This window comes from Anthonomus grandis, chromosome 20 (assembly GCF_022605725.1).
Source record: "Anthonomus grandis grandis chromosome 20, icAntGran1.3, whole genome shotgun sequence".
In the NCBI taxonomy this organism is placed as follows: domain Eukaryota; kingdom Metazoa; phylum Arthropoda; class Insecta; order Coleoptera; family Curculionidae; genus Anthonomus; species Anthonomus grandis.
This window is the reverse complement of record NC_065565.1, coordinates 3,826,505-3,853,131: the sequence shown is the minus strand read 5'-3', so window position 1 is coordinate 3,853,131 and position 26,627 is coordinate 3,826,505. Positions and strand designations below refer to the sequence as shown.

The 26,627-nt window shown below is 33.5% G+C and overlaps 2 protein-coding genes across 6 annotated transcripts in view; one reads left to right on the top strand and one right to left on the bottom strand.

Annotated features, from left to right (window-relative positions):
* The window catches only part of LOC126747986 (E3 ubiquitin-protein ligase siah-1-like), a 149,676-nt gene that overhangs the window by 60,356 nt on the left and 62,693 nt on the right, over nt 1-26,627 (bottom strand). The window contains exon 6 of one of the 5 annotated variants that reach the window (XM_050456973.1): nt 15,911-16,395. The exons of the other annotated variants lie outside the window; for them this stretch is intronic. Within the exon in view, the coding sequence (XP_050312930.1) occupies nt 16,120-16,395 (276 nt within the window). The 3' untranslated portion in view covers nt 15,911-16,119. Of the gene's footprint in view, nt 1-15,910; nt 16,396-26,627 lie in introns of those variants that run through there. 5 annotated transcript variants of the gene reach the window in all.
* LOC126747987 (uncharacterized) overlaps nt 18,677-26,627 on the top strand; it is a 56,266-nt gene continuing 48,315 nt past the window's right edge. Inside the window, exon 1 of the mRNA XM_050456978.1 lies at nt 18,677-18,775. The gene's annotated coding sequence lies outside the window, so the exon portion shown is untranslated. The remainder of the gene's footprint in view (nt 18,776-26,627) is intronic.

Genomic DNA, 26,627 nt, shown 5'->3' with positions numbered 1-26,627 from the left:
GTTCTTACTGACAAGGTTAGGTGTGCATTTAAACCTTACCTGATTTTACGTTGTATTTCCTCGTCTTATAACGAAACAATATGCAGTTTTGCAATTGGCTCATTGCATTGTCGTAAATTGGTTAGAAACATTTTGTCTATCGATAAAGCTACATTTACACGAGGCCCTGTCAATAATTTACGGATTGAAAATCCCCATGCAATAATCGAACGGAATTTTCCACGTGGTTTGTTAGTAGATCAGCTCTTATGTGTTTGACGGTCGTTTGACATCTGAAATTTACGAGAATTGACGAGGATATTCCGATTCAAATAAGACAGTGAATGATGGAGCATCAGCTGGTTTCTCGATGTTTACAATACAAAATGACCGCAATAAATATATTCTTACTGACAATAATGAAGAACTTCGTTGTTTCTTACGGAATTTAGAAGGGCAACGACAATTTGGCTGTACAAACCCTTGAACAAGACCGACACAATGTTTTTTAAATTGCCTGATTCGATCATTTACATCTAATGATCTACATTTCCGCTACTGCTGTCGGTCAAAAGCAAACCAATTCCAGAACTAAAAAGCTAACACCAAAGTGAAAAAGATGATTGCTTAATAGAGTAGAAGCTTTAAGCTGTAGATCAGATAATGGAACTTATATAGAGACTGTTATAAGATGAATATAACAACAGAATCCACAAACTATAGCCCCGTTTAAGAAGGTACTAATTTTCAGGCAACAGAAAACAGGAGAATGCAGTAGTTGAACTTTAAGCAAAATTGTTCTATCGAAGGATTAATAATCCTACGTCAAGCCAGAACAATAACGCACACACACTTCAAAGAGACATTGAGAATTTCTGGAGTGTACAACTAAGAGTACCAGATTAGTGTATAGCAGCAGGAGTCGAATAGCGCCTCCAGTGACCAAATCGAAGAATACCTGATTTAATTTCCAAATTTTTCTTTCATACCTGGATAGTGTTGAACGGTCACCGTCCCCTAGTGTTCGCAGAATAGCACGTCACACTGGTTTGACCTAAATGACTATACGGAAAATAATGCATAACGTTGGTTTGTACTCATTTCATCTGCAATCAGTCCAAACTCTGTAGTTCACTGATCTGGGCCCTCTTCGTAGGTGTTGTGTTAGTGCGTAAGCGGAATAATCAAGTAAAGATGATGCTTTAGACTGAAGGTGAGGTTAGGTTAGGTGTGCATTTAAACGTTACCTCGTCTAAGGCCCTGTCAATAATTTACGGATTGAAACTTCCCCATGCAACAATCGAACGGAATTTTCCACGTGGTTTGTTAGGAGATCAGCTCTTATGTGTTTGATGGTCGTTTGACATGCCGAGGATATTCCGATTCAAATTAGACAACATATTTGGGTACAGCATGACGGTTCTTTGCCCTACAGTAGTTGAAATGTGACTAAATATTTAAATAATAATTTTCTTGGACGTTGGACTGGACGCAGGAGCGCTTGGATTATTACTTGTCATATCAAGAGTTAAGTGTACACAGGGAAATCACATAATAGGGCTGAACTGCTTCGTAAAGTTAATAATATCGACCTCGGTAATAATCACCGTGTTACTCGGCCTTAAGCTATCAGCCACATCATTTTAAAGGTATAGTTACAATGTCAAGGTGGACACTTTAAAGAGGAACACTTTCCTCAAAATCATTTAACCAAAAGCCTTTAATTTGGTGCCACATCACCGGTTATAGGTGTACTTAAACTGTACAGTAGTATTCAGACAAGCACAATCCTAATTCGCCGTTGTGGTTTTACGTCGTCATAAATCCAGTCTCAAGATCTTAAATTGTTAGCGCTACTCGAAACAATTAAGGTCAGACGTAGGTACGAATGTCAAACCTCAGATTCTATCTAGAGAGTCTACGTAGAAAAAAAGAATGGTGTGATCCGAGGTTTCAGAACCCACCGTGGTGGAGAGTTACCCAGAAGGAAGGGAGTTATATTAAAAACCTTTCAGTAATCTAGTAAAATAAGAACACTCAGCTTACTTGCATGCCAGGACTGTAGTAGTTCATCATTAACATTAGGCCATGACTAACCCTTCCGAAAAGCAGACTGCTTTACAGGTAGGACACTGCATTTACTACAGAAAAATATGACTTTAAAATTCTTCCTAGTCTGGCCTATAGACGCAGGCCTTTACTGACGACCTAGTAATCTCCTAGGAAGGACAATGAAGGCTCTACGTAATCCCAAAAAGGCAAAGCTCTTACTATTCACAAGGAGACGTAACTTTAGCACAGCACCTGCTGTATCTCTGGGAATCACATTAGATTATAAACTCTCCTGGTATGATAACGTAGATATCAGAATTAAAAATCGCTTTTGATAGCACTGGGAGCTGTCCGGTAAGCAAATATTCCAGCTCAACTGGATAGAGTCCAACGCCTTGCATGCATCACGGGTTTCATGTGATTGACCCCAACAAGAGCGCTTGAGACCCTGTTGAGCAGGTTGGTCCCTGGACCTTGTGCTGCAATTCATAGACTACAGTCTTTGGTAATCTACGGACTAGTGAGACTAGTCATGCAAAAATCTGTTCACAAGCCATACAGGAATAGAGGATATTTTCTTCTGAAGGGCACCTGAGCACAGAGTGGAATGGATTTACATTGCTCAACAGGGGGACTATCTGGTATACAGATGCCTCTGGAATGAATAATAACGGCGGTGTCGCGTTTTATGATCAGGACCCCATAGACCAGCAGGCCGTACTCGCTACTGTCTTCCAGTCTTCGTTGTATTGAAACGCGGAGAGAAAATTCAGACAGCGCCTTACAGTCGTATCAGTCTGCTATTACGGCCATAAATGTGAGGTCCAAGCTCGTGCATTAAGGTCCTGGAGGAACTGGTGAAGGTGGGCTGCAAAGTTGAGCTTGTCTGGTCATTCGAGCTATGCTGGAAACGAGACATGAACTTACCTTGCTAGGCCTCGAACCTATAATCCGTATAGCCAAATGTGCAGCTGTTGCTGGATAAGTGGACCTTTCGGAGATGGATGGAAGGAGACAGGCTAAGGCATACAGGAGATACCTGATTACGTGATTTTTTAGTTTTAGTAAAGGCAAATTAATCCACCAATAAAATATAACATATCCTCTACTACGTATAAATTTGAATAACCAATAAAAAATGGACTGTATTTTACAATAACACAAACGCGGATGGGTCCACAAAAAACCAATACATCAGGAAAGCACCGACCGCGATGACTAACTGTCACTCGATGACTTTCGACGAGGCCGCTGACAGTTCCACACCGCTAATTGGGATGGGTTATATAAAAATGGGGCGCATAGAGCGATAAAGTGTCTTTTCCCAACAATGCTTGTCATATCAAAATTAACCTAACATAAGGCTGCGTTTACAGGTGCGGATTAATATTTCAACGGTAGATTCCATTAAAGTTTAATGAAAACTAAACCATAATACTCATGACACCTCATTTAAGGTAACTACGTTACCGACTGGCTTGTAAGCCTACAATACGCAAAAAAAAGAAAACACAATAATTTATCACAGTTTATAAAAAAGGGAGTGAACGGAGGCATTAAAAATTTAATATAACTGCAACTGCTACACCCAATTTCGTTTTTTTGACAAACGACTTGACTTTTTCTGATGTACCCCGGTACCGGATTCATTAAAAAATCATCACTTTGCATACATGGGCCCCGATGTGATTGTCTTGTCACGACATCATTAATCACGAGGAGGGTAGAGACATGTGCCGTTGAAGTTTCACCCCTTTTTGATCGACAGAACGTATTGCCTGTTTCGTTAATATAGCTGTTTGTTCCGTTCAGGTGAATTTTCGTTGTTATGCTAGCAACGCGTTTATTTTAAAGGGAATAATTAAGGATTAAAATATTTTTCTAAAAATAGTAGACAGGCCCCATGTTCTACTAAGGTCGCCTTGGAAAATAAAAATCATTCGCCTCCCCTAGAGATTTATTTCAAAATGTATCATCCACCCACCTTTCCAGAGTTTTCGGTATTCCCAATTCACTGGAAAATGCCTTTAGGCTACTCTGATTTAATCTACATGCGTCAGGACTTGTGCTTCTTCTATTTTTCTTACTTCTTACCGGTAAAAGTAAAAGAATTCATTATCCCTTTTCATACTGACCGTCTTAAACTTGAAAAATCCTCAATGATATGAACTTTTGAGAGATACGTTTGGGTAGGTTAGGTTGATGTTCTGAGTGAAATTGCTAGTCCATTTTGCTTGACAATTCACCTTCCGATAAATCGTAAAACGGAACCGTAATTTATTTTTTTAAATACGTCACGAAAGTCGTAAAAGCCGACTGTGCCAACTTTATGGTCACTTTTTTTACGTTTATTCATAGAAGCAGTACTAAAACGAGAACGTTCATTCTTTCAATTGGTCTGAAATGTCTTCAGCTATTTAATTACCAAGAATGAACTTTCATGTAGTAAATACTTAGCGCCCTTTCCAAACACCCGAACATTAAAATAACAAAATTATCAGGAGGTTTGTCGGACCTTCGGAGATATTTACCCAAGCGAAAAAAGTCGGGGCCCTCGTTCGGATCTATAAGCGAGACCCTTTTTTAGGGATGGCCCGCCTTATGGTGCAGTGCCATTAACACGCATTTTTAATTTATAAGAAACGGCCTCTAATTGAATGTGGCTTAAATTTTTCTTTAGTTTTATCACGCGGTGGAGGTCCTAATGAGTTCCTTTATGGCCTGCCGGGAATTTTTTATGATTCAAAACAACCCCTCGCACAAAGAACGTAATTAAATGTATGTGACCGCTTTTTAAAAATTGGGGGGTTTTTTTCCTGGGATTTTCATGACGTACTTCTGCTCTAAAATAAGGTGAAATATATATATACATATGTTAGATGAGAATATACCATGAAACCCGATACCAAGGCCAACCCACATGTTGACCGTCTCAACCAGATCCGTAGGCGTTTCCGGGAATAAGCAAACGTAGCACCTTTTATGCTTAGCTGTTGTTTGTTTAAAAAGACTGTGGAAAGAACCTTATCTTATTGTTCTCATGATAGTCAGCATTTTCTGTTTATATAAAAAGCCATTGCTTGTTAGCTCTAAGAATCATTATTATTAAGTATTTAGTATAAGGTAAACCTATGTCGGTTTTTATTTTTGTAATTTGAAATAAAAGTTTTTTTAAAAAAGTTATTTTTGAAATCTACAATCTAACATTGGCGCAGTCGGAACGGATAGTTATACGCCGCGAAAACAGGTTGATCCAAATTCGCGAGTGATATTAGCTACAGTAAGAACCACTAGCACCCTAAGGTAATCCAGCGTCCTCACTCAGCAACAAGGGTACGGAAGGAACACCTGGTGAAACCCCTGGTATCCAACAAGCAGAGAACAAGACAATGGTTAAGAAGATTCTTTTGTAAGTAAAAGCATTGAATCATTCGTTTATATTTTTTTGTTTTTGTGTATTTTAATATTTTATACACATTTTATTTTACTATTTTTATACTGTTCGATTTTCTAATTTTGTATTTCGAAAAAAGTATTTAAAATATTATAATGTCTACCACAAACGAAACTGAACAAACTGAACAAAATAATCGACAAACGAATACGTCAGCTCACGATATTCACCTTGAAACTTATAAACTATCTGGAATTTTTCCCTAATACCTGAATTTGATGGTGATGCAATATTTTTAGGCTCATTTTTACATGCGTGCGATTGTGCTTACAAGGTGGCAGTAGGTGAACAACGCGATCTTTGAGTTATTCACATAAAAAATAAATTAAAAGGAAAAGCCGCACAACTTATTAATTCTAGAAATTTATTATCATATTTAGAAGTTAAGCAATTATTAAGTTTACATTTTGGTGATAGTCGGGACCTCTCTTCTTTAATCCAAGATTTGCAGAGATTAAAACAATTACCAAATGAATCCCCGTTAATATTCTTTAATAGGCTTCAAACTCTTAACCCTAAAATGCACTCTGCCGTGCAAAAACAAAATTTAATCGCACCTCAAAAAATAGCGCAAACGAATTTAATAGACTCGATGGCTCTAAATACATTATTAACTGGTTTAGACCCACGTATTGGTCACATAGTACGTGCAAGTAATCCCAACAATTTACTTGAAGCTCAAGCTAGAATTAGGCGAGAATTGCAATTGTCCTATTTTGAAAACCAAAGACAAAATAGACCCATACAACCACATCCATCATCCAGACCAAACACTACCTTAAGACGCCCGCAAAATCCTAGTATAAAATGTTTTAAATGCGGAAGAATTGGCCATACTTCAATTGAATGTAGAGTACAGTCAAGCCCCAGACCTATTAATTTTGGAAACCCAGCACTAAATTTAAATAGTAACCCAAATAATTTTCAAAGGCCATATTCACAAAATCAACCTTCATTTCAAAACCCTTCTAACTCCCAACCATGACCAAATTTTGGACAAAGTAGCCAAAACCAGTATCGTCCCAGTGTCATTCAAAGAAACTCATATGAACCTTGATAACGGTTCACAATATAACTATTTTGACGAAAATAATTATTTTGATGAGAATAGTTATTCTGATAACTACCTCGAGCATTACAACTATTATTCCGATAATAGTCAAACCTATTATTACGATCGAAATGTCGAAGATTTTTCTAACCAAATTGATTATAATCTATTTGAACAGCCAATAGGAAATCAACACGAACCTAATAATAACTTGGCAACACAACAAAATCCTTTAGTAACGTCAAATCGAAATTTTCCATTAATATCGAACCAAAACCACCCACCAGATCAGAAACAAACAGACCAGACAATGTCGCAAATTGCAACACAAATCCAAACGTTGCGGATCAACGAACCGAAACAAAATCCCGAACAAAGCTTTCTTTAAATAATTTACACACCGTAAGCTCAAAAAACCTTTACTACATTTACGATGCTTCCAAAACATATAAATTACTCATAGATACAGGCGCGGGAATTTCAGTTTTTAAAGATCATGTTGCAGCCGGTTTTAAGCAACGCTTTGCGGAAAATATTGTCGTACAAGGTATTACTGATCAAAAAATATTCATCCAAGAATCCACTTTGATTCCTTTTAATGTAGATAATCCTTGTAAAGTTTATATTTGTAACTTAGATATCGAATTCGATGGTATTTTAGGACTCGATTTTCTACAACACTATGAATGCGTTATCGACTTAAAATCAAAAATACTTAAGACAAATTTTAAAGATATTCCGATGTATAAATTTACACCAGAGGATGAAAAACCTGTAGTAAAATCAAACTTAGCAAAAAACTCTTCTTGCCTACCTCAAATTCTAACCCCAACAGTTGATACTGAAACTAATCGGCATTTTCAAAATAAAGCAATAAAAAATAAAAATTTAATATCAATAGAACCCCGTACTGAAAAAGTCTTTAAACTAAAATGCAATTTAAAAAACACCGATGTAATTTTATTAGGTTAGGAAAAAGAAAAAGTTAAAGTCCCAAATGCTATTATTCACGTAAACGAACAGGGCGAATTTTTAACAACCATTATTAACCCTAACGCAATTGATAAAAGAATCGATTTCTCGAATTTGTCTTTTGAACCTCTACCTGATCTACAATCGATAAATAATTTTAATTATTATGAGTCAGCCGAACCTGTTGATAGACGGCAACTAATAAAAGAACAATTGAGAATTGACCACCTTAACGAAGAAGAACGTGAGAAAATTACTAAACTTTGTTTAGAATTTTCCGATATTTTCTATATCGAAGGTGATCAACTTACGTTTACCAACGAAATTAAACACTCGATTGATACTAATAACGCCAAAACCATTTACACAAAATCATATAGATATCCTCATATTCATAAAGAGGAAGTTAAAAGACAAATTTCTAAAATGCTCGACGAAAATATTATATGACCATCCGTATCTCCCTGGTCAGCCCCGGTTTGGGTAGTTCCTAAAAAACTTGACGCTTCAGGCAAGCAAAAGTGGCGAGTAGTTATCGACTATCGTAAACTAAACGAAGTTACGGTTAACGATAAATACCCATTACCTAATATCTCAGACCTCCTCGACCAACTTGGTAAATGCCAATATTTCACTACCTTAGACCTAGCGTCAGGATTCCATCAAATAGAGATAGATCCGAAAGATATTTCTAAAACCGCGTTTTCCGTAGAAAATGGGCACTACGAATTCGTTCGAATGCCATTTGGCCTGAAAAACGCTCCATCAACTTTTCAGAGAGTTATGGATAATATTCTTATGGGAATTTTAAACGAAAGATGCCTCGTCTACATGGACGATATCATAATCTATTCTCCTACTATCCACGAGCACATTAACCGCCTACATGAAGTCTTTAAACGCCTAAGAAAATCCAATCTAAAAATACAACCGGATAAGTGCGAATTCTTACGCAAAGGGCTACTTCTTTATCGGACATTTAATAACAGAAAACGGTGTAAAACCTAATCCGGCAAAAGTCGAATGTATTTTAAATTTTCCAGAACCAAAAAATCAAAAAGACATAAAATCTTTCCTCGGATTAGCAGGTTATTATAGACGGTTTATTTCAAATTTTGCTAAAATCTCGAAGCCCCTAACAACCCTTCTTCAAAAAGATACCCATTTTATTTTCAGTAAAGAATGTCAAGAATCTTTATATACATTAAAAACTGCATTAACCACTGACCCACTTTTAATTTATCCGAATTTCGAAGAACCGTTCATCTTAACTACTGAGGCGAGTGCTTTTGCAATCGGAGCCGTTTTATCCCAAGGACCGATCGGGAAAGATATGCCCATCGCTTACGCATCAAGAACCTTATGTGCCGCAGAAACTAAATACTCCACTATAGAACGTGAGTTATTAGCTATAGTTTGGGCCGTAAAACATTTTCGACCGTATTTATTCGGCAGACAATTCACGCTTGTTACTGACCATTGTCCAATTACATGGTTATGGTCCATTCAAGACCCCGGAAGCAGGTTAACGCGTTGGCGCCTCAAACTCGAGGAATATTCATTTAAAATCGAATTTAAACCCGGTAAATATAATAAAAATGCTGACGCACTTTCTCGAATTAAAATAAATCACCTTAAGGAATGCGTAGATTTCCATAAAAAAGTAAACATTTTTGCATTAGAAGAAGACACCTTTATCCCTGAACCGAGCCCTCAACCCTCATTTACTGAAGAAGACGATCGAAACATAACCGAGGAATACAATCGATTTGTTGATAATTATAAGACTAGATCTTTAATCGATTATTCTAAATCAAATAAAAATATCGTTACATTCTTTAGGCAAAACAAAATGGAAGATTTACATTTTAAAATTATTGACGACATTCTTGAAGAATATTTAGATTTCCAAGAATTAAAGATTAATGTTGCTAATAGTAAATCAGTTAAAAACCGGAAGTATTTAATAATCCCTTTACCCTTTGACAATAACTCTTGTAGCCAACACTTGTTTTATTGTTTATTTAAATATCGAGACTTATTTGAATTAAATGAAGTTTATTGCATTGAAAATAATTTAGATCTACCTTCTTTAGAAATGATGTCATTTATTTTTGCCGACAAAGAAATCAAATTAAAAATTTGTCAAAATATTGTAACCACAGCTGATGAAGACCAAATACCTATTATCATAGAACAATACCACCTTGGCAAAAACAATTTACACCGCGGAATTAACGAAACTTATCGAAGAATTAGACAAAAATACAATTGGCGCGGTATGAATAAGAACATCGAAGACTTTATAAAAAAGTGCGAAATTTGTCAAAAAGTCAAAATTGTTAGGAAAAACTTAAGTAGAACTCTAGAAATTACGGAAACCCCCCGAACACCATTCGAAAGAATAAACATTGACATTTTTGAATACCCAACTCGTAACTACGCTTTAACCATTAACGATGAGCTCACGAAATTTGTTCAAGCTTATCCTTTACAAGACAAAAAAGCTTCTACCATTGTAAATACACTCTTAGTTTACTTCCAACACTTTGGTACGCCCCTAAGAATTCATTGCTATTCTGGCAAAGAATTTGATAACACACTTCTAAAAGACCTATGTCAACTTTTTGATACGAAAATAACATTTTCAAGTGTAGGTCATCCCGAATCGAATGGCTCTTTAGAACGTTTCCACGCGACCCTAGGCGAAATGATAAGAGTAAATCTGGCCGAACATCCCGAAGACCAACCCTTCTCGATTTTACCTTATGCTGTTATTCGTTACAATAACACTAAAAACAGAACACACGGTTTTACTCCGTATGAGCTTGTATTTGGCCATACATCAAATAGACCCCCAGAAACACTTTACAATCAAGAAGCCCTTATTTTAAAATACATCCGCGATCTAAATAATAGAATGAGCTATTTTCATAAAGTTGCTAGGCAAAGAACAGAACATGCCAAACAAAAGTCAAAAGAAAGATTTGATCAACGTATATCGGAAAAACAACCCGAATTCTCCGTTGGTGATAAGGTTTACAACCGAGAATCACAAATAAAATCCAAATCAGAAAACAAATTTAACGGTCCGTATGTCATAACTGAAATCCTTTTAAATTGAGCCAAATTATTAAACCTCGAAACGAATAAAACAACCAGAGTTAATTTCGATAGAATGAAACCATATTTCGAATAGGTTTTATCTCCCTATCATTTCCTTGCAGGTTACTGGGATTGACTTCGATCGCCAGCAGCCAATACCGAATAACGCCCATTAATAATACAGTTGGACTCTTTTTCAATGAAGAAATTAACATTAAAATTTCAAACGACAAATGGACACTTTTAGTATATCAAGATTTAGTTCCCTTTAAATAAGCAATTGAGCATAATGATAACATCCTAAACGGTTTATTAGATAGCCTGTCAATCGAAAAATCTAATCGAATGATGGCAGCTTTTGTTGAAATACAAACTCACGCTAGTCTTCTTAAGCAAATTTCGAAATACGTAAACGTTAAATATCAAGAGTTAATCATCGGTACTAAAGATATTAATTTAAGAGAAAAACGAGGAATATTCGACGGTATCGGAACTGTTTGGAAAGCAATAACTGGAAACTTAGATGCATCAGATGGACAATACTTTAATGACTGTATTGACAAAATCAATAGTAATGAGGCAAATATCGAACGGCTTATGCAACAACAAATTTCAGTTACAACTTCTGTTATAAAGAGTTTCAACTCTACCATACAAAAACTTAAAATCGATGAAGAAACCTTTAATCAGAATATTTGCGAAATAGAAACTTTAATTGCTTCACTTTCAGATGATCTAGCTTTTTATCGTGCACAATTTAAAATCCTAGACTTATGTGAATCGCTAATGGAAAGCTATACATTCATTAAAGACACTATAAATGACGCATTAAATGCAGTCACCTTTGCACGCTTAAAGATATTACATGGCTCTATAATAAAACCATCAGATTTAGAGGATTCACTTGGGGAAATCTCTTACTCTCTACAAAAATACATCTTACCTTTGCCAATTTCAACTTCAACTATTGCTCAATACTTAGATTTAATCGAATTAGATGCTTATCAATCTGATACAAAAATAGTTTGTTGAACCCTCAGTATATACCCTGTATCGCCTTTATCCAATCCCGATCTTAGATAATCGAACAGGTCTTTATCACACAATATCAACTACAAATAATTATATTGCGCGTGATTATGATTCATTGTTTTTCACTACATTTCAAAACTTGGACCATTGTAAAAATATCGACAGGGCAACGAAAATCTGTACTAATGTACTTCCGTACCCCATCGACAGTGATGCGATCTGTGAAGCACAACTCCTTAGGCAACATACAAAACTGCCTAAAACCTGTAGACCTTCCATTTTCTATGCAGAAGGTTACCATGTGCAGCTTATCCGTCAAAACTCATGGCTAGTCACAACATCAAGTCCAGTTCCAATCACCATTAAGTGTCAAAACAAGGGTATAGTCTCAGAAATTCTCACGGACAATACCATAGTAATCCTTGGAACTACCTGTGGTGCGTTTGTTGGAAGTACGAGGATCCAAGCTTCACTTGAACGAGAAACAAATGAGACTTCGTCGAAGCCAAACTCATCTCCAATATTGATTCCATACTCTTGCTGTGATCAATTGCCAGAGAAAACGAAAATGCCGAAACTGAAACCATTACGCATCAGTGAACTAAATGTTGATGACCTGAACATTGCCGAACATAATCTCAATCAGTATTCCGAACAGCTTGACAAACTAATCAATCAACCCTTCAACGAAAAACACATGAATTGGTTCACTATTACAACAATTGTATCCATAGTTCTGCTCATAGTCCTTTACATTACTTGCAAATGCCGAAGACGTCGAACTCCAACCATTGGTATAGTGACGAATAGTTCAAACAATGATGACTTCCCACGATTCCAACCTAAACCCAGAATACGGACATTTAGAGAGCAGCTTTCGAGGATGGTCCCAAGAAGACGTCCTAGTATCCACCTAGGAGACCAGGAAGAAGCAATGGAACTCAACACCAATAAGAGTTCTGCTTAAAAGTTGCTGTTTAGATTAACACCAACTTTTCTTTTAAAAGGGGAGCTGTTAGATGAGAATATACCATGAAACCCGATACCAAGGCCAACCCACATGTTGACCGTCTCAACCAGATCCGTAGGCGTTTCCGGGAATAAGCAAACGTAGCACCTTTTATGCTTAGCTGTTGTTTGTTTAAAAAGACTGTGGAAAGAACCTTATCTTATTGTTCTCATGATAGTCAGCATTTTCTGTTTATATAAAAAGCCATTGCTTGTTAGCTCTAAGAATCATTATTATTAAGTATTTAGTATAAGGTAAACCTATGTCGGTTTTTATTTTTGTAATTTGAAATAAAAGTTTTTTTAAAAAAGTTATTTTTGAAATCTACAATCTAACATATATATATATAGATATAGAGTTTTTTCATACGTTTGCCCAAATTTTCATTAACAACGTCTAATTTCGGATTTCAATGCTTCGATAGTTGCAGGATTATTGGCATTAACCTGTGACTATTCAGATATCTTCACAGCCAGAAGTCTAAAATCGTAAGGGCGTGGAGGCTAATTCAGGTCACCAAAACCAGAAGCAAACTCGTACTAGATCTCTTCAATATCTTATCGTGTGTTTCACATCACTAACCGAACCAGTACTTTCGAATTATTTGATTACTCTTTTTACAGTAGATAAATTAGTAACATAATATACTCCTCCATGTTTACTAACTCCAACAGAACACAAATATATAGAGAAGTGGTGGTTGCATACAAACTGATCGATTTGAATTCTTCTGATAAATCAGCTAGCGTCCTCTCGCTTGGCAACGGAAACTGTTGTAACTAACTTGACAGTTTGACATGCCTAATTGGACCAATCAAAATGGTAGAAAGGAGTGGCCAAATTAGGGCGGGAAATCAAATTTCATTTAATCTGACAATCTTAGCATTTAATGGTAATATCTAAAGCAAAAAGGTTACTTATAGAGAAAAGGGCCTTTTTGATTAGGTGTTAGCATCAGATATTGATCTGAATACACAATGACAAATAGTGTTCTATCAGTCAATGTCAACAACTGTCGGTCAGCTCCCTGTCAATTTTGCCAAGCAAGATGGCGGACATACGATTCCGATTTTCACCATACAAGCTTCATACATGTGCTAACTCCCATCTGTTAACTAATGTCACGTAATAATTATATGACATTATGACTGTCAAACAGGGCGCGCAATTCAAATCTTGCATGCTTATAAATTTATTAAAATTTATTTTGTAGTAGCTTAAACATAACCGTAATCATAGATTGTACTTTAAAATTTCCATTATGTGATCCATGATCCTGATAATATTTCATTATTCTGTTTAAAGCGCAAATTTGGTTTCAACATAGTATTGGAATATCCAGGTTTCATGACAATTAATTCTCTCTTCACCTAACCTCTTACAAAATTCTGCGCAGATCTGTTGACAGACGAGCTATTGGTCAAGGTCCAATCTTCTGAGACTAACATTGCACGTACTTTCTTAATGTTTTTAATTTTTTTCTGACAGTTTCCTTGTTGACATTATACTCATACGACAAAGTTTTATTAGTTTTGGTCACTATTTGCTTAGTTAAGGCAGAAACAGGTCGATTTGTGCATTGATCTTCGATGCCCTCTCGGTCTTTAGAAGTAAGAGAATTCTCACCACAGACCTCTTTCAAGAGTTTTTTTTAATTAACAAGAAATTTCAAATTGATCCGTCGCTCATGTTTTCGTTTGTTCGGTTCTAACCTCTATAGAACGAATAGTACTACAGGAATAAAAACATGTTTTCGTACTAGAGTAGTAAACATCACTTGCTGAGCACCAACACTGTAAGATTTTCTTCCCCTACCCTTCCAATGTTTTACTAGTTGCTTTAGAAGTTATGCAATTAGGCCTGCGAATAACTTTTTATTACACTTAGATTCTTTCTTGTAAAAATAAAAAGAGAAAGATTTTCTCTTCCAGACGTTTTCTGTTTCAACTCAATCGGTTCAGAGATGCCAAAGTTACAAAGAGTTTTATATAAGAATGTGAGCTACACAACGACCGTCTTAAACTTGAAAAATCCTCAATGATATGGACTTTTGAGAGATACGTTTGGGTAGGTTAGGTTGATGTTCTGAGTGAAATTGCTAGTCCATTTTGCGAATAATTGCTTGACAATTCACCTCCCGATTAATCGTAAAACGGAACCGTAATTTATTTTTTTAAATACGTCACGAAAGTCGTAAAAGCCGAATGTGTTTCCCACGAAACAATATCAATCCAGGAAACAACAACACTATAACTTCCTCGTTTCTTAACCGATTTTAATAATTTTTAGTTTTCTGGAAAGAAAAATGTCCATCCCTTAAAAAGACAAACATTTTCTCCTCCAGGCGTTTTCTGTTTCAACTAAATCGGTCCAGAAATGCCAAAGTTACAAATAGTTTTGTATACGAACGTCAACTATGCAAAGACCAAAGTGTCCAACAGATATGTATGTAATTGACTATTTGTAACTTTGACATTTCTGGACCGATTGAGCTCAAACAAAAAACGCCTGGAAGAGATATTATTTGTCCTTCACACTTATTATTGTTCCTTCATAATTAGACCCTCAACATCGGGACCTCGTAATCTATAAGATATGAGCATGGTTAAATTATGGCAAAAATTCTTAACTTTACCCTAATTAACCCATCTTCGTATCTCTTATAGATTTCGGGATCCCCATGTTGAGGGTAGAATTTCAAACACCCTGTATGTAGCACCCAGTTCTAGTTGGCGTGGTGTAAAATATTATATAAAAATGATGCTGGTAAAAATAATGTTTAGCACCTGATAGGTCCTCTCCCGAGCACACTATTTTAGTAAATGAAAATAGTTCTTCTGAGTCAGACTCAGATTTGGAGAGGAAATTTGTTAAGAAATCAAGTGTTACGTCTTCAGGTCGAGTTTTAAATTTAAGTAAGGTATGACGGCATTTTGTAAAATGTCGTTAAAGGGGAATGTAGTAATATGCCGAGTGTGTATTAACCTGTTAAGTGACAGATGTCAATAGGGACGACATGACTACTGGTGAATGAGGTTGAAGACATTTATTATTGACATGTTTTATTTATTTAATATATATTAAATTTAGTACAAAAAATAGATAATTTTTAATTCCATACATCTCGGAAAGTGCTCGACTGAATCATACCTTATAAGCTGGAACCAAGTATTTAGATGACTTTCTAATTATAGTTTTTCCACAATCGACCGATGTAGTGGTTTATCAGGATGATATTACATTAATAGCACAAAAACAAATTCAAAACATATTTAATTAGTTATAGACACAAAAAAAACAAATATTCATTAAAAGATAAAAAAATAGACAGATTTGTTTAATAAGGAATATAAAATATCAGGATGAAATTATTACATTATGGTCTATAACTGAACACAAAACTGAATCTGAATACAACAAACTTAAATCATTTAACTAATAAACACACTGAATGAAAAATAAAATTTAGAAGGACTTAAGAACCTTGACCTTAAAGGTGAGCCGCTCATCCGATATCAAATGAGAAATCTGATCATAATAAAATAAAATGTAATTTTCTCTTTTAGTGAAATAGTCCGCCTTCTTAGTTACAGGCACGCAAACACCTTTGGCCGAATGATGCAGTTTTTGTTTCGAATTATCGATAACCTCGACTTTCAAACTGTACAGTTGACACTCCTCGATGGGCCCGACCAATTGTAAGGTCCAATAGAATTTTTCCGTTTCATATTGGTAGCAAACCTAAAAGGCAGCGTTACTTAATTAAACATAAATAATCAAATGTGTATTAGTTAATTTAGCATGGCTTATTTAAAGTTGCGGAGGTAAAATGCAATTTCTTAACCCAATTTTTAATTCCTCAATAGTGCAATTAAAAATTTTAAGGCACAAGTTGCTTTGGAAATGCAAAAAGTTCAACTAAAAGAAATAGTGCCTGACTTAACCTACAGAATTTGTTGTTTGAGTAACATCGACATCTCACGTCAAATATAAAATTATCCACATAAAACATGCAAACTGAAAAATTGAGTGCATACATGTATGCTTTCCAGAGTACTAAAATGAGTTGATTCAATAAATATATTGATGTATATAGACTCAAATACATCAATATACAGGGTGTTCATTTGAAAACTTCCCACCACGGATTTATTGAAGACCACTGTTTAAAAAAAAAACGCCGAAATACGTCAGAAGGTTTGTCAAGGGGGACGACTAAAATAATACTTCAACTAAAATTACTTCACCCCCTTTCACCCTCTGGATATTATGGACGAAACTGTGGATGGACGCACTGTTTCGGTATTAAATATTAATAGACAATATAAATATATAATTATATCAAATTTAAATAAACAAACTGTGTTATTAGATTAGATATTAGCGACAAAACCAGCTGTTATTCATGCGTATTATTTTGGAAAACAATGATTTTTAAAAACATTTTTTCTTAATGAAAAACGGTTTTTTTTTGCAGAAAATAATTACCTGAGAAAAAAAAAAGCTTTTTAGAAAAATTATGAGTGATTAAAGAATCTATTGTTTTTGTATCTATACTTTTCTCACATAACCTTAAGGTTTTCGAGTAAAACGTGAAAAAAAAACTTATTTAAACGTGAAAAAATCGACTCTTAAAAATAGGTGAATAAAAATTCAACAATTGTATAGATTTTACATACAATTTGATTCTGGAAATGGTACAGAATCAATTTGTGTAGAATTTCTCTATGCCATTGTGTTTAAACAACTGTGGTTCTATAATCAACAAATTGTGTATCAATTTGATTTATTTTATTGCATATATAGTACACTATTTGTGTACTTAAATTCGACAATATTTTATATTTATTTAATATAATTGTTCAGTAAAGAAGCAAACTCTTAGTGTTTTTTTAACATGGTATGTACAGGAAAAAAACACAATTTGTGCATTTTAAATACATGTTAGTGTAGGTTGTTTTTACAATATATTTTATTTTCTTTCATTTCAACTATAAAATTTTATTACAAATTGTGTATAATAATACTATATATTGTTTTATAAATTTAAATATATCAAATTAACATAAGAACTGGAGTTTTTTATTACAATGTTTTGTATTTATATTTATAAAAATTTAAAAACAATCAATATATTTGTATAAAAAAAATAAACAAATTGTTTAAAAATTTAAAATACATTTTAGAGAATTTCGTCATAAATCTGTGTAATAATAAATTCTAGGGCGCCTGGAAAAAACAGGATAGGTCATAATTTGATTAAAATAAAACAAGTCTCGTAAAAAATGGGAAATAAGTGAGGCCCAATGTTTGGTAAGAAAAGACGTCATATTAGAAAAATACAGATTGTATATGTATTTTCCTAAATTGACTGTTTTTTCCAAATACTCAAACATTTATGTTTAATAAAAATTTTAGTTGTATAGGTAGGGCAAAAAAAATTCAATTGTTTTAAAAAACATTTTTTTATTTAAATACCTTTTAAAAAAGTACACATAACGTGCACAGCAAAACAAAAAAAACTTTAGTAGTAGTATTACAAATACACATTAGGAACGCAAATAGGAACTTAAAATGGAAATTCTTAGTTGTAAAAACAGGATTTTAACCTAAAGGCTAATAAACACATACATTTATGTACAGGGTCGTTTTTTATATTTGCGTGCCCATAAACAGGGGTAATGTAAGTGATAGAGAAAAACTTTTTATACAAAAGTTGCATACTTTTTTCTGTATTATCTTAAAAAAAAAACAAAAGCGCATTGCAAAGTTAATAAAACAATAGCAAGTTTAGTTTAATTAATAAAACGCCCTATATATTTTCTACTAGATCTAAAGACCTTTTTTCCCTGATTTCAAAAATATATATGTTGTTTATATTTGGAAGGGCTGTTTTTAAATTAGTCAAGTTTAAAATTTTTATAAATTAAAATCGTGTTCGCCAAGTTGATCATGGAGTGCCGAGACATAATTATGTGTCGTTTTAATTTAGACCAACCCAACTCATAAGAAAATGTTGTTTTTAGAGAACTTTAAAAGAAACTTTAATTAAATTAAATAAGTTAAAGTGAAGTCAATTAAAATTAAGTTAAATTATTTAAATTAGTCGTGATTTTCCAAGGTAAGAACTTTAATTTGAATTAAATCGATATAATAACAATTAATATGTCACGTTGAAGTATGCGGAACGTCTCGGCACTCCATGATGATCGGTGATCACGATTTTAATTTATAAAAATTTTAAACTTAAATAACTCAAAAACGGCTCATATTATCTCCAAATATTATCAACCTATAAATTTTTAAAATCAGGGAAAAAAGGTCTTTCGATTTGGCAGAAAATATATAGTGTTTCATTTAAAAAAATCAACTTGCTATTGTTTTATCAACTTTGCTATGCGCTTTTGTTTTTTTTTATAACTCTAAAAGATAATACGGAAAAAAGAATGCAACTCTTACATAAAAAGTTTTTCTCTATCACTAATATTTACCCCTGTATATGGGCTCGCAAATATAAAAAATGACCCTGTACATATATGTATATGTATGTAATTACTTAACATCTACAGTATATCAGGCGGGTAATTGTTAACAAAACTATCAATTTTTTTTAACACATGGTGTTGAAAATTGCACTTTTCATAACTTAAGGAGGCTTTAGAGCTAATTCTGTTAAAAATAGAAAAAACCTTAGAAATCATTTAAAAAGTTTAAATTAAAAACACGAAATGGAAAATTGAAATCTGTTTTTTCTTCATAACAGAATTATCTTTAGATCCCTTTTAAAGTCATAAAAAGTGCCATTTTCAACACCTTACAACGTAAAGGGGTAAACGGGTACAAAAATTTTTAATAAAAAAAATAGTTAACAAGTATGACATTATGATACATGAACATTTTTAACATTTTATGTAGAATTTAAAAATGTGTTGACTGTATAAAAATATAAAAATGACTGACCATGGATTATGTGTACAAATTTTCAAAATGATATCTGCTCAATTTTTTGAGTTATGAACTTTGTGTCGAATAAATAGAAAAAAAATCAATATTTTCGAAAAATGTTTTTTTTCCTTAATTCTCGTACGAGTTTGGAAAAACGCTGAAATAGGTGTCGAACGAAATTGTCCATGGATTATGTGTAGAAATTTTTAAAATGATATCTGGTCAATTTTTTGAGTTATGAACTTTGTGTCGAATAAATAGAAAAAAAATCAATAGTTTCGAAAAATGTTTTTTTTCCTTAATTCTCGTACGAGTTTGGAAAAACGCTGAAATAGGTGTCGAACGAAATTCACCATTGATAATGTGTACAAATTTTCAAAATGATATCTGGTCAATTTTTTAAGTTATGAGCTTTGTGTCGAATAAATAGAAAAAAAATCAATATTTTCGAAAAATGTTTTTTTTCTTAAATTCTCGTACGAGTTTGGAAAAACGCTGAAATAGGTGTCGAACGAAATTGTCCATGGATTATGTGTAGAAATTTTCAAAATGATATCTGGTCAATTTTTTGAGTTATGAACTTTGTGTCGAATAAATAGAAAAAAAATCAATAGTTTCGAAAATATATTTTTTTTTCAAAATCTCGCACGAATTTGGAAAAATGCTGAAATAGGTGTCTAACGAAATTGTCCATGGATTATGTGTAGAAATTTTCAAAATGATATCTGGTCAATTTTTTGAGTTATGAGCTTTGGGTCGTTTACAATAGAGTGGTTCGTTTACAAGAATTTTTTGGCATGTTTACATATACCGGATTTTCATATCCCATGAAAATCAAAATGATTGTTATTTCGTTTTAAATCGCCCTTGATCAATTTGTTTCAAAATCACGTAATAAAAATAAATGACACAACAAAACGAAAAAACTTAAAAGAAAATAGAAATGCCTAATAGGCACGTAATTAGGAACTTAACGAAAATTCTTATGTAGGTGCATACCTACATATTAACAACATATAGTTTTAAGCTAAGGGTTTTATTTACAGGTACATAACTATAGGTACATAACAGGTACTTATATATTCTATAAGTAAAGTTATCAGTTATCACTGAAAAACTAAATAGGTACCAGCTACCTGGCTAAACATCAAAATATCCAGTAAATTCCAAAGTATACAGTAAGTAAATGCAAAAAAAATATGGTGCTTACCTAATTACCTACCTACAAACTGCTCCTGGAGTTGCCCCAATAAACGCCACTGCTTAAGTTTATCTTCAACGAATATATCCATTTTTTTCTTATGCAATTTTAACACTTAACGAAACGAAAAACCCTTAAAACAAATTAATGCCATGCCGGCCGGTTGACTGAAGGACCGAAGAATGAACAGTTGAACACCTGTGGCACTGGGAATCATAGCAATGCTGCCAAATCAAATTTATCTCAAAGATTACACCGTCAATTAAAAAAGTTACGTTTCCTTTTTCCTTACGCGTGTTATTATCACGATATTATTTAAATAAATAAAATTAGAACTTATGCTGATTAGCCTTATTTTTAAATATCCTATTAAATCATTTTCAATTAACAACTTTAAATCGACTGCAAATTTTGATGCATACCTTTACAACTGTTTAATATTGAATGCGGCAAAGGCAAGGGCGTCGGGCGCGTCCTCCTTTATACACAATTGTGTATTATAACTACACAATACATGTTTTAAAATTCTATAATTGTGAAGGGCTATTAGCAGGAATCTTTTTTATTCTACACAATTGTAAATAAAATCAACACAAGCCAGAATAAAAAATTAATTAAAAATTGTAGTAAAAATATACTTGCTTATTAGATTTTTTACCAAACTGCATTGGATTAAAAAAAAAAAAGTGGAATATTTATACACATTATTTTAATAATTAATATCCACTTATGGTGTATTAATTTATAATGTAATAATTGTATGAAATATACACATTAAAACATATACAAAATGCCTGAGAATTTTTATACAGGACTGTGAGATATTATCTAACAATTGTGTATTAAAATTAAATTTTTTTTTTACACAACAAAATGTGAAAAAATCCTTCGGGATTTTTCTGTGTGTCCATATATGGTCAAGAAATATTTATTAAACTGTAGAATATACGTATATCATATACGATTCTGTTTACAAAAGGGAGAAAATGTCGGCAAAGAAAAACACGGGATGTACAAATCTAGTGTTAAAACTCGATTAGTACACCTCAAATATTTGATGAAATTCTTCTAAAAAATCACTGTTTTTCGTCCATATGTCCCAATCTAATAACGCTGTTTTTACACTAATAAACAGTGTTATTAAATTAAATATTGATTATATATTTTCTACAAAATCATTGTTTTTTATCAACACAACCCTTACCCCCCCACCCACCCCAAATTTTTGCCTAGTAAGAAATTGTTTTCAAAAATCATTGTTTTCCAAAATAATACGCATGAATAACAGCTGGTTTTGTCGCTAATATCTAATCTAATAACACAGTTTGCTTATGTAAATTACATATATTTATATTTATAAATATTTAATACCAAAACAGTGCTATTAAACTGGATAATATGGACGAAAATCCGTGAGTTTTCAGAAGAATTTCATCAAATATTTGAGGTGTAGTTATCGAGTTTAGAAACTAGACATTTACATCCCGTGCCAATTTTTTTAAATGCTGAAATTTTATTCCTCTTTGTACACAGAATCGTATATTATATACCTATATTCTACACTTTAGTAAACATGTCTTGACCATATACGGTTGATAATAAATAATATATGTGTTGCTTGGGTGTCTTTAAACATTTACGTTGTTTTCTTATTTAAGCAACGAGGACGAAATATAATTAAAATTAACCCTTTCCATAGCCTTTTGACATTAGAACCAATTAAATAATAAACCTTAGAAATCCTACTTTCAATTTTTTTTTTTATTTAAAACAAATAATAAAAAATAGCTCAATTAATGAAAATAAAAAAAAAAGTCTTCTTTTTTAAACTAACATATTTTTACGTTCCCGTTTATGTGGTGTGTTTTTTCTGTTTTGTTAAATTTTTTTTATATTAGGTCACTTCATAATATTCTTTGTTAAAACTTTTTTTGTGCGGAAATGTTTGTAGATTATTACGATAATAATTTGCTTTAAGTTTTTTGTAAAATATTAAATGTTAAATTTTTAGAACTACCTGTAACTCCCTCTAACATCTGACCATCAAACTTCAAAATATTCTGCAGGCAGCACTTTTCTTGGGCCACTTTTATAACTAATTATTATTTTTAAGGTACCTGGTAGATTAAATGAATAAATAAATAATGATTTTAACTTAATTTATCTGAGGTAGTCTTAGAACATTGAATACACTAGAATAAACATTGGATACACAAGGGGCAGAGGGGATATTTTGTTGATAAACATGCTTAGTATTCCATGTTGCCAGTGAGTATTCAATTTTGACAGAAGGACATAAGGTCATGTAATAAATTATTGTAATTAGCAAAAACTCAATTGCATTATGTATTATAAAGGAAAAAGAAAATTCGTTTAATATCCAACAATATCTTGTCCTATATTTATACTAATCATTAATAATAATTAAAGTCTGGATTCAATAAATCACCAGAACGGCAACAATGTGAATATTGACCGTAAATAATCTCTCGATAAAGGTATGTGGCAACTGCGCTCGTTGTTTAAATAAACAGTGTTATTAAATTAAATATTGAATATATATTTTCTACAAAAACATTGTTTTTTATTAACGTAACCCTTAACCCGCCATCCACCCCAAACATTTGCCCAGTAAAAGATTCTTTTGAAAAATCACCGTTTTTTATCTAAAAAACCAATTTAATAGCACTGCTTTTGTATTAAATAATTATGAATATACATATATTTATAATTATATCAAATTGAAATAAACAAACTATGTTATTAGATAAGATATTAACGACGAAACCAGCTGTTATTCATGCGTATTATTTTTGAAAACAATTTCTTACTGGTAAGTTGTGCGGGGTGGGTGGGGGGTAAGGGTAGTGTAAGGGCGGTTTTTCTTTGCAGAAAATAATCGCCTGAGAGAAAAATGCCTTTTAAGAAAATTATAAGTGATAAAGAAATCTATAATTTTTGGATTTTTCTTATATACCCTTCAGGTTTTCGAGGAAAACGTAAATAGAGCTTTAGAATAAGTGAACAATGGATATTGATCTACTATTTTATTTACTATTTGATTTATTACCCTGTTTAAAGGCCTCTTAATAGCGATTAAAATAACATACATACAACCCAAGAAAGAAAAGCGTGTAAATTTAAAATCATAATTGTAGTATTACATATACTTGGGCGCCCAACAAAGTGATTTTTTTTTTTGAAAAACTTCTACAACCCTTTACAGAATGATTTTACTTTGATGAGCACACTGACACCTGTATCAACTATTGGATCCAGGATGTCTTTTTAGAGAGTTTTTTTAATGATTATACAAGCGTGGTACCCGCGACTTCGTCCGCGGAAAGTTGAGATGGACAGGTTTTTTTATTTATGTAAATAATAATCAGTATCAAAATTTATTTTTTGTTTATTCTTAAACATAAATTACTGGCTTTAACATAATAAAAAACGTAAATATTACACGAAACGCTAAAAACTTACATTTCAAAAGTAAAAGTTAATTTAGAACTTCCTTGTACACTACATTTGTGGTGCTGCTTTCAGGTGCTAAAATTATTAGGGTACTTGCAGAACTTACTCTCGAACAGGCCAAATAAAATTGCCCATGTGAAAACCAGTCCTCCCTAAGATCTACTCCAACTGTCTTAAGTGTCTGTCCCTGAGCTTTATTTATAGTCATGGCAAAGCAGACTTTAAGTGGAAACTGCAGCCTTTTAAAATCAAATGGATAATCTGATGGTAATAAAGGAATTCGTGGTATGAATACATTCCCCTTGAGCACAGCCGGTGATGATCGTGGCTCCTACAACATTTCGGTGGAGAGCTTTTATTTGCAGTCTGGTCCCATTGCAAAGCTTGGGAGGTCTGGGTGCACCAATCTTAAAAATTAGGTTATGAGGTTGAAGGTCAGGAGGATTAAGAGTGTTTAGAAATTTAACGGAATAGTTCACAGCGCATCAGTTTGAATTAGGAGTCTACAGATTTGTATTACATTTCTTCTTCCTGAAACGCTTCTAGTAAAAGGTGATTTATTTCAGCGGCTTTGTCGTTTTTGGGAGTAAGGATAGCACGTTCACATAAGCAGTTAATAGGTTTCTCTTTTATATTCCCATTGTCGGGGTAAACTTCGGTGGTTAAGTTTTTAACTACTTTGGCTAGAGTTGGTGCTATAGCAATCTTACCATCGATTGAGGGGTATATTCCATCACCTATTTGAAGCAAAGTATGGGCAAACTGACCAATATTCACATCACCTCCTAAAAAACCCTCATATTTGTTTTTAATGTAAGGCCATAAATGTGACGATTTTAAACAGGCTTTTACTTCATCGGCTCGTGTTCCCCTTGGCACAACAGGTAAGGTTTGTCGAAAGTCTACAGCTAAAAGAACAGTTACTCCGCCCATTAAAGTAACGTTTTCTCTGATATCCTTTAGAGAGCTGTTAAGAGCCTCCACGGCGCCCTTATGAGCCATCGTGCATTCATCCCATACTATAAGTTTAGTTCCTTTAAAAACCTGAGCCATGTTACTTTGTTTCGAAATGTTACATAGTGGTGTCTCTGTATGGGTTAAATTTAAGGGCAATTTAAAAGCAGAATGGGCCGTTTTACCACCATCTAGCAAAGTAGCAGCAATTTCTGAGGATGCCACTGCTAAGGCAATTTTTGCATACGTTAGCCAACAATAAATTTAGAAGATACGTTTTACCGGTACCTTCAGGAGCATCCAAAAAGAATAATTTCCCTGTGGTATCGCCAATACAATTTAAAATTTGTTGGTATATAGGCTTTTGTTCTGCTGTTAAGGAACTTTCCTTGTTGGATACTTCATGTGCCAATAAATCAGTGTCATAACTTATCTCTCTGATATATTCTCTATTTTGTATGGAATCTTCGTGTCTTATGGGCTTTGGCAAACCATATTTTTCCAAGCATTGGCCTCCTAAACAATTTGTCTTTGAAGCGGTTTTTGACAAAGGCGTTTTTGTTGCCGGATTATATTTTGATATATCGATAGAGTAACCGTTTTCACCATAACAAAAAATTAGTGGGTATTGCAAGGCGTCATATGAGCGATGCAACTCACTGACACGTCTCAATTTGTTATCGTGGCTTTGTAAAACAATATCTCGTTTTTCAAATTGTTGCCCGACTATGACCAAAGCAACTTCACTTGCCGTAGGTGCATTATAGCGTCCACTGTGAATGAATAACAACTTCGAACTTATTGCAATCGTTGGGAATTTTCTGCAAAGTTGTTTTGAGATCCCGTATATACGATTTTTTTCATGCAACATAGCTTGCGATTGTTTAATTAACTTTGGTTTTAAATTAGCAAAATTGTTGCATCTTAACGTGGCTTCCCGTTCATCTTCCCCAATAAAGTAAATCTAAAGAAATTGAGGGTCTTTCTGTAGTGAAGGTAATAGACTGCCAACTAAACGATAAACTTGTCCCTGCACTTTAAAAGTGGGCATAAATTGACCTTCCTGAATTCTCTTTGCTCCGAAGGATGTCATTTGAAAAGCACTATTGTATTTACGAATACAATCCATAAAATGTGTATGCTCTGTATGAAGATTCATAACTAAACCATTAAGAGGTTCTGGCAAGCCAACTAAAGCTGGAATGCGTACTTTACCACTGACACAACACATACCAGGAGTCTCTTCTTTCCATTTTGAAGCATTACAGTAAATGCACTTATGATTCATATCACCTAGAGCAACAATTTTGTCTGTTTCATAATCTACGGCAGAATCATACATCATCCCAGATAAGGCTTTTACTTTCCATGGTAGCAATCGCCTTTCTAACCGATTTTC